The sequence below is a fragment of the Impatiens glandulifera genome, chromosome 5 (assembly GCF_907164915.1).
Source record: "Impatiens glandulifera chromosome 5, dImpGla2.1, whole genome shotgun sequence".
Lineage (NCBI taxonomy): Eukaryota > Viridiplantae > Streptophyta > Magnoliopsida > Ericales > Balsaminaceae > Impatiens > Impatiens glandulifera.
In genome coordinates this window covers 7661429-7669363 of record NC_061866.1, presented here as the reverse complement: position 1 = coordinate 7669363, position 7935 = coordinate 7661429, and the positions used below count along the sequence as shown (strand labels likewise).

Genomic DNA, 7935 nt, shown 5'->3' with positions numbered 1-7935 from the left:
CATGATAATTTAATGAACCAAAAAGAAAAAGATAGATACCATCATGCCTTTAATTTTCCTGCAAATCTATGAATTGAAGTCATGTTCAACAATGGCCCACTGCCCACTTGTTGAAAAAGAAGGTTGATTCCATTTTTGATGATTTTCATCTCATCCGATCTCTTCTTCTACTTCTCTTTTCGTGCTTCTCATCATCAAGACTTTGAAAATGAAGTTTTGCAACCAATTATTAACTTCTTTTACTATAGATCAAGACTATGAAGGGTTAGATGTTGATCATGGTGATAGTCAAGATGAATCAAATTAAGGTAAAAGAAGGGAGTCAGACATTAATTGCCCCCACATATGACAACCTTATGTGACAAGGCCTTGAGATTTGTTTAATCTCTTGCTGCTAAAACTGATGAAAGTGAGAATCGAACATAAATTCTTTTACTTACATAATTTAATGTTTTATATATAGCTTATTTGTTCAAAATTATTTAACTTAGTCGTTAAACGCTCAAATATGTTTAATTTTATTTATTCGGGATAGCTTATTCCATGATGTTACACAATCGCGACTTATTTAATTCAATAAATTAAATCAAACTAACTCTTAAACCATTCTAAGTTTTCATAATCCATACAATATTTAAAAAAAAATAAAAACTTATTTAATAGATAAAATAAAATAAAATATAAAAAAGTCAGACTTCACAATATAAACATTGGGACTCCAAGTACTTTGATTCTTCCTAGTTCCATGATTAATGGCTTCTCACAAAGCAGCAGCTTTTGCATTTCTCCTCATTCTTTCAATAACTCATCCTTCTTCTTCTTCTTCAGCTGATTCTCACAAGGTTAATCTTTCAATCTACTATGAATCTCTCTGTCCCTACTGTGCAAACTTCATTTCTAATAACTTAAACAAGATCTTCGAAAATGGGATCATTTCAATCGTCAATCTGAGGCTAATACCATGGGGAAATGCTTATATGAAAGATAACTACACATGGGTTTGTCAGGTTTTAATGTCTTTCACCATTTCCCATCTTCAGTTGCTTCTTCTTCTTCTTCTTCCTCTATCATTCTAACTTTACAGTCCAAATCTTGCTCTGCCATGGCAGCATGGTCCTGATGAATGTATGCTGAATACTGTTGAAGCATGTGCCATTAATGTCTGGCCTGACCGGGTAAAAATGCAATCTTTAATTGTTCAAGATTGATTCTTTCTCGATCTGTTTAGATCTGAATTAATTAATGTATGTTATCAGGGTGCACATTATAACTTCAGATTCATCAAATGTGTGGAGGGTCTTCATTTGCAGAATAAACATAATGAATGGAAGAACTGTTTTGGATCAGAGAAACTTGATTCTAAACCAGTTCTTGATTGCTTCAATAGTGGCCATGGTTTCCAGGTTACTTTCTTTTTATTGCTTCAATTGGCTTTGTTTGATTTGGGATTTATTTGAATAAGTAAATGATTATATCTTCATTTAATCTTGTTTCAGATAATAAATGGGTTATTTGAACACCATATCTTATATTATTTGATTTTTTAAAATGTTATAAAAAGTAAATTAAGAATAATAGCTCTTTGATCTTGGATTTTATTAAAAAAACAAAAAAAAAATGTTTGACAAAAAAAAAAAATTATTTAAGTAAATTATTAAAATTTCTTTTTTATTTAAAATTGAAATTTAATAAAAGTAGAATAAAGTAAATAAGTTAATGATTATAGTAAAAATGTATTTTAAAAAAAAACTCAAAATAACCCAAATATGGAGCTGTAAAAATGGTTAGAGCACTCTTATCTTGTGTTTTCTTGGACTTTAAAAATGTTGTTTTATATGTAATTGAATAATTTGAAATAAGTTTAAAATAAATTAGTAAAGTTTTTTTTTATAAAAGTTAAAGAATAGTATTTTAATCATTTTTATTGATAAATTAAATAATTTAATTGTTAAAATAATAATAATAATAATAATAATAATAATGTGATAAAAATAAAACTTTTTTTTTAAAATTAGTAAAAAAAACTCAAAATCAAACAAGCTAGTAGTGGTGATAAATTTCAGATAAACTAGATACTTGGGAATTTAAAATTAATTCTAGTTAATATTTATTCAGTACCTCATTTTTTATGTATATATTTATATGACTAAATTCTTTTCACTTAAATAATTTAATAATATATATCAAAAACAAATAATTTATTTAAATTAATTCTAAAACAAAATACTTTAGAAGGGCAATTTAAGATTAATAATTTTTCTTTTTATAAAATAAATTAATCTAAGAACAATTTGGTAATAGAACCAAAATAACCCAAAAAGTGCAATGTTATTTTCAAATAATCCCAAAACATCAAACAAGGCCTAAATTTCTTCTTTTTCTCTTTGTTTTCTGACATAAGCTTTTATTTCTATATAGCTGGAAAGAGGTTATGCTGATGAAACCACCCATCTTGATCCTCCACATCTTTTTGTACCATGGCTAGTTGTTGATAATCTTCCACTTAAAGATGTAATCTCTCAATCTCATCTCTCTTATAATGCCTTATTTGAAAACAATTTTGAATCTAGATCTAAATGATCAAAGAATGATCTTTTAGATCCAGACCCAGACCCAAAAATATGTTTCTTTACACTATGTGCTTATGTCTATATAACAGGATTACCAAAACTTCATAGCCTATGTGTGTAGAGCTTACAGAGGTAATGCAATTCCTAAAGCCTGCAATTCTAATCAACCAGCCACATTTGTTAACTCATTTGGAAGAAGAAATACAAAGTCTCCTTCCCAAGTTTCATTTCCAATCGAAGCTGCAACAAAGGAATATTCAGCAACACCATAGTCAACAGACGCCACAATTGTTGGGAATTCCGCATTTTAAATATCGTCAAACATGTATACAATGATTTAAATGTCAAGTTTACCTATTTGGGTCAAACATTATTGTTTGTCTATGTTAGAAGGAATTGGCAGATATAAGATGTAATGAAAAATAAAGAGCTTTCATACATAAGTTCGGAGGATAAACAACATAACATGAATCAAAAAACAATCAAATGGAACAAGGTTGTTTTAATCAATTTCAGCATCGTGACTTCTTACTTCAATCAAGGTGTTTTATCATCTTCCAAATGCTATTACAAGAATCGAAAGGAGTTGTCTTCAAATGGTCGAACTCAAACTTCTCCACTACCTGTTTATCTCTTTGTACGATAACTATATCATTGAAGTTAAAGGAAAACACAATATTTGCAGGCTGATTTAAATGAGCTTTAAAAAATAGCTTAAGAAGAACAAAGGATACGACCAGAAACTTTTGAATTATCATCCAAGTTTGGGATTATATTTGTGACTGAAGCATACATGGAGAGTTTCATCCTGCAACAAAAATAAAAAAATCAACCAAGATCATGGAGAATAAGATGATGACAATTCAACTCAAGCAAGATCTAAACATCTGTAAAATCAGAATTTTGATCAAATCACACATCGCAGTATGCTAGGCCTTCTAATTCTTTAAGAGGTTAATCTAAAAGATTCGCAATATAACTAGGAATGCGATTCAAATACCACACATGGGTAACTGCCATTTGATATCTTTGTATACGAGAATCAACAAATTCGACTCCGCATTGTTCACAAAATTTTGGATAAGAGAAAACATACTGAGTCCTCTGCTCATCTTGCTCAAGCTTCTTCAGAACTTGTCTGCGTTCTTCAAGGGAAATTCTTTGATTCTCCAGATCATTGATATCGTTATCAATATCTGTGTTGATTTTAATTAATCACAGATAAATTAAATCAGATTCAAACTAAAATCTTGAATTGGTGATTGGGAGGTCAAGTTAAAAACACTTATCTAAGTTCTTCTTTAAGCAATCTCTCTATTTGTAGTTCATCCTCCAATTCATTCTGCAGTGAATCCAAATCTCCAACTGAATCTGCTTCCAATTTAGCAACTTCAACTTTTTTCTTGCACTCATTTATCTTATTCTGATAGCCTAGAACATCACCCAAATAACAGATGAGATGATAATCAAGAGTGCTAGGAAACAGAAAAACAAGATAGTACATGAAACTTCAAATTCTAAGCCTAATACCCTGAATGAGAGTGCAAACACGAATAAATTTAGATGAATTTCATCAAAGAACTGACCTTGGACCAGATTTTGAACATCGTTGAAAACATTGTCGCACTGCGAGTAAAGGGACTTGGATTGTTCAGACTGTTGCGCCAAGTTACTGGAGTCCTTTTTATCTTTGAGAAACTGAATAAGATCGTTGCTGTAAGAGATCAAATCCTCCAGATCTATCTTTTTCGACGAATTAGCCATTTACTACGAGAATACGCAGGGCGAGTTCTAGGGTTCGGAGGTTTAAGCAGAATTCGTTTCCGTAAGAAGAGAAACTTACCCTCAAAGGAGACAAACGGAGTGATAAAACTGAATTTGACAGATTTCTTCTCGTGTTTTTGATGAGAACGAAATTCTCTCTCAAAGATTTCTGCTTTGGGTTGGCCTGCAATTCAAATAAAGTTCAGTGTGCAGAGTATAATGTGAAACCTAAAATTGAAAAATAATTAATAATAAAATACAATATATATATATATAACCATTTTAATTTATTTTATATTTATAATAAATATATATATATATATATAATAATGTTTAATTTCGAAATATAATTGTGGTTAATTTAAATATATATATGATAGTAAATAGATACTTAGGTCAGGTAAGATTTTTAGTTGGCCCGCACATAAACTTAAAACGGTTAAAAAGTAAAATTAAAAATATTATATATACATTTCAAATTTACAACCTAACAAAAATAACTACAAATATTTAACTAATTAGGTTAATAAGACTTTATATTTTAAAAATTCAACACTAAATTTAAAATATTCTTACCGATATAAATTTTAACATTTTAACTAACTAATATATATAATATTGTTTAATTTGAAAGTGTCTAAATTATCAGGTAAAAAGTTGTGATTAATTTAAATATATATATATATATATGAGAATGGTTATGTTTCAAACTTTATTCAAAACAATAATAAAACATCAACATTAATAATATAATAATAATTTATATATATATATATATATATATATATATATATATATATATATATATATATATATAAAAATTAATAAACTTAGTGAAAAAGTTAATAAATTTAAAAACATAAATATATTAAAATAATAAGTATTTATTAAATATTTTTAAATACAAATATTAAATATATAAATATTTTTTTAATGGTTAGTAATATAAATTATATATGCATACACAAAATTATAAATGGTCGAGTGGTTAAAGTGTTAATACTACATAATATAGACCATGGTTTAAATCATGTTAGGCACAATTTATAAACTATTAAAGACATTGATAGTTAATATGTGAAATAAAAATGTTGATTTATCGAAGTGAGGATATGATTAGATTCGAATGATATTTGGTTAAAATTTGCGATCAAATTAGTGGGTGGGTAAATGACATTCACAAAATTAGAGGTGGATTGGGATGAATGGTTAAAATATGCGATGAAATTGGTGGTTGGGTAAAAGACATTCACGATATGTAAGGAAATGATTTGTTGTTTGTTAATTTGAAGAAGTGAAAGTGTAAGGTCACAAAATTAAAGGTCAATTGAGGTGGATAAAAATATGGAATGAGGTGGATAAAAATATGGAATGAGGTGGTTGGTTAGTCGAATTGAGTATGTCACACGATGAGAGGTCAACTAGGTCAATTGAGGTGGATACAAATATGGAATGAAATGGTTGGTTAGTCGAAGTGAGTATGCCATACGATATGTTGATTAAGGTGTGGATAAATGTGTAATGAGATGCTTGTTATCTAAAGTGAAGATAAAAAAAAAAACCATGTTGTATATTGTAAATATATGAGGAGATGAGTCACGAGATAAGAGGTCAATTGAGGATTGGTGACCAAAGTGAAGAGTAAAAGAGATTGGTGATGGTTGATTTGACCGAAGTGAAAGTACAAGGTCACATATGAGAGGTCGATTATTGGGGTGGATAAATGTGGAATGAGATGGATGGTTAGCCAAATTGAGGATAAAGAATGTGGAATGAGATGGATGGTTAGCCAAATTGAGGATAAAGAATGTCGAATTGTATATTATAAAATATATTTTTTTTTTCATAAAATCCTTTAATATCAATAATATAAAATACAACTAAATCTGAAACTGACAAGATATATTCTAAACCAACCCACAAACATCCAAAACAGGTCAAGCTTACATCTTCATCATCAATGCACCATTTTAATAATGATCAGATTAGTCTAGAACAAACATATAGATTATTGGATCTTGTCTATGTTTTGCTTCAAAGCCCTACTCTTAATTGGCTCCATTGAGTAGCATCTGATCAAAGTGCCAAACTCCTGAATTCACAACAAAAAGAAACACTTTGTTAATATGTGAATATGTATATGCCTTGTAAAAGCATTTAGTTTATAAGAATAATAATATATACCATGTCCTTTGCCAACCAATCTGAGTTGAGCAACATAAGTTGAAATCTTCTTAATGGCTTCAACCTGTTCTCCTAAGAATCCACTCTCAATGAAATCGGCCATCTGGGCATCGTTATTCTCACAAGCAATCTGTTGTTTCAAATAAGGTCTCACAATTAAGTTAGCTGATTCATTCAACAACACAACAATCATCATCTTTCTTAATTCATTCTTACAGACTTACAGTATGAAGTTTCAGAAGCTTCTCATTCGTCAACTTCTCCAAAGACAGAGCCAGCTCCATTGCTGCAGTAATCAATATGTTATAACCATCATCATCTTCTTAATAATAATAATAATAATAATAATAATAATGTATTGTATGCTTACCATACAGAGCATCTCCCTTATCAGCATGATCAAACTCAGAAGGTGGAGTCAATATGGTATGCAGCTTCACTCTTCCTCCACGAATGTTCTATTCATGGAAACCAATATTGTTAATTCATTATCAGATGAAGAAAGGAAACACCCGTGACAGGAATGATCAGGAAAGACTAAAAAAACCTGGTATTCCATAAACTTCTCAGCATGTTCTCTTTCCTCCTCACTTGCTTCCTTGAAAAATCTGATGTTTTGTTTTGGGGAATGTGAATTGACAGAAACAAATGAAAAAATGAAACAAAGAAAGGGTTTTATGTTGTTTACTTGGCCAGGCCCTTAAGAGCGACGTTATCCCTGTCGAAGTAAGCATACAGGGCATGGTATACATACGATACGTTGTATTCAACACTGTAAATGCCAAGAAAACAGATATCAAATGAGTAAAATTAATCTAGAATCTAGATCCAATTTGATCCAAAACAGAACAGAGCTCACTTGATCTGCTCGTTAAGGGCGGATTCGCAATCATCAACGAATTTCTGTCGGGCTAGGGAATGTTGGGGAGAGACAGGAATGGCGAGTACTTCCTTCTTAACCTCTTCAAACGGATTGAAAACAACTCCAGACAAAACCATGTTGCTATTGGAAGATGCAGATACAAAGAACCCATTTTCTCTTTTCTTCTGTTGAAAGCTCGTCATCATCGATGGATTCAACAATGGCTGCTGCCCATTACCGGATCTTTGCACGCCGGGAAGAGAAACAGAAGGGGCAGTTAAGGAAGCCATTGAAGCAATCGAAAGAATCAAAAGGAAGAAGATGAAATGAAGAAATGGAGGCGGGGGCTTGTGCTCTGTAATGAGATGAGATGAGATGTGAAGTGATGATGATATATAGACCTAAGAAGGAGTGTGGCTGAGGCACGGATCGATTTTCAACCGTGGATTGCTATGACACGTGTATGGACGCGATGGGTTCAATTTCAGAGGCGTGTGGTGACCTCGTGGTCGACCCAGAAATTTGCAGAAAAAATTGGAATCCGACAAAGTCTTT

General features: G+C 30.6%; 3 protein-coding genes across 3 annotated transcripts; 1 reads left to right on the top strand and 2 right to left on the bottom strand.

Annotated features, from left to right (window-relative positions):
- Positions 1-714: 714 nt before the first annotated feature.
- Positions 715-3017, top strand: LOC124937954 (gamma-interferon-responsive lysosomal thiol protein-like). The gene is made up of 5 exons (XM_047478292.1): positions 715-1007; positions 1110-1175; positions 1257-1403; positions 2419-2511; positions 2660-3017. The coding sequence occupies exons 1-5, from the start codon at positions 753-755 to the stop codon at positions 2840-2842; spliced, it is 744 nt and encodes a 247-aa protein (XP_047334248.1). The 5' UTR covers positions 715-752; the 3' UTR covers positions 2843-3017.
- On the bottom strand, positions 2981-4491 carry LOC124937953 (kinetochore protein SPC24 homolog). The gene is made up of 5 exons (XM_047478291.1): positions 4157-4491; positions 3860-4001; positions 3667-3768; positions 3305-3378; positions 2981-3216 (listed from the first exon to the last, which is right to left on the bottom strand). The coding sequence occupies exons 1-5, from the start codon at positions 4332-4334 to the stop codon at positions 3104-3106; spliced, it is 609 nt and encodes a 202-aa protein (XP_047334247.1). The 5' UTR covers positions 4335-4491; the 3' UTR covers positions 2981-3103.
- A 1667-nt stretch (positions 4492-6158) lies between these two features.
- LOC124937952 (ferritin-1, chloroplastic-like) lies at positions 6159-7730 on the bottom strand. Its single transcript, XM_047478290.1, has 7 exons — positions 7378-7730; positions 7207-7290; positions 7066-7126; positions 6889-6976; positions 6743-6804; positions 6519-6648; positions 6159-6426 (listed from the first exon to the last, which is right to left on the bottom strand). Exons 1-7 carry the CDS (start codon positions 7668-7670, stop codon positions 6383-6385), a joined length of 762 nt encoding a protein of 253 aa, XP_047334246.1. The 5' UTR covers positions 7671-7730; the 3' UTR covers positions 6159-6382.
- Positions 7731-7935: the final 205 nt, after the last annotated feature.

Excerpts from the sequence above, each read along its gene's own strand:
- LOC124937954 (XM_047478292.1), top strand. The coding sequence starts at position 753 with ATGGCTTCTCACAAAGCAGCAGCTTTTGCATTTCTCCTCATTCTTTCA. Across the intron at positions 1,404-2,418 it reads ATAGTGGCCATGGTTTCCAG|CTGGAAAGAGGTTATGCTGA; the intron begins GTTACTTTCTTT and ends ATTTCTATATAG. Across the intron at positions 2,512-2,659 it reads ATAATCTTCCACTTAAAGAT|GATTACCAAAACTTCATAGC; the intron begins GTAATCTCTCAA and ends TCTATATAACAG.
- LOC124937953 (XM_047478291.1), bottom strand. The coding sequence starts at position 4,334 with ATGGCTAATTCGTCGAAAAAGATAGATCTGGAGGATTTGATCTCTTAC. Across the intron at positions 4,002-4,156 it reads TGTTCAAAATCTGGTCCAAG|GCTATCAGAATAAGATAAAT; the intron begins GTCAGTTCTTTG and ends GTGATGTTCTAG. Across the intron at positions 3,217-3,304 it reads TAATTCAAAAGTTTCTGGTC|TTATCGTACAAAGAGATAAA; the intron begins GTATCCTTTGTT and ends TCAATGATATAG.
- LOC124937952 (XM_047478290.1), bottom strand. The coding sequence starts at position 7,670 with ATGGCTTCCTTAACTGCCCCTTCTGTTTCTCTTCCCGGCGTGCAAAGA. Across the intron at positions 7,127-7,206 it reads GCTCTTAAGGGCCTGGCCAA|ATTTTTCAAGGAAGCAAGTG; the intron begins GTAAACAACATA and ends ACAAAACATCAG. Across the intron at positions 6,977-7,065 it reads AGAAGTTTATGGAATACCAG|AACATTCGTGGAGGAAGAGT; the intron begins GTTTTTTTAGTC and ends TTCCATGAATAG.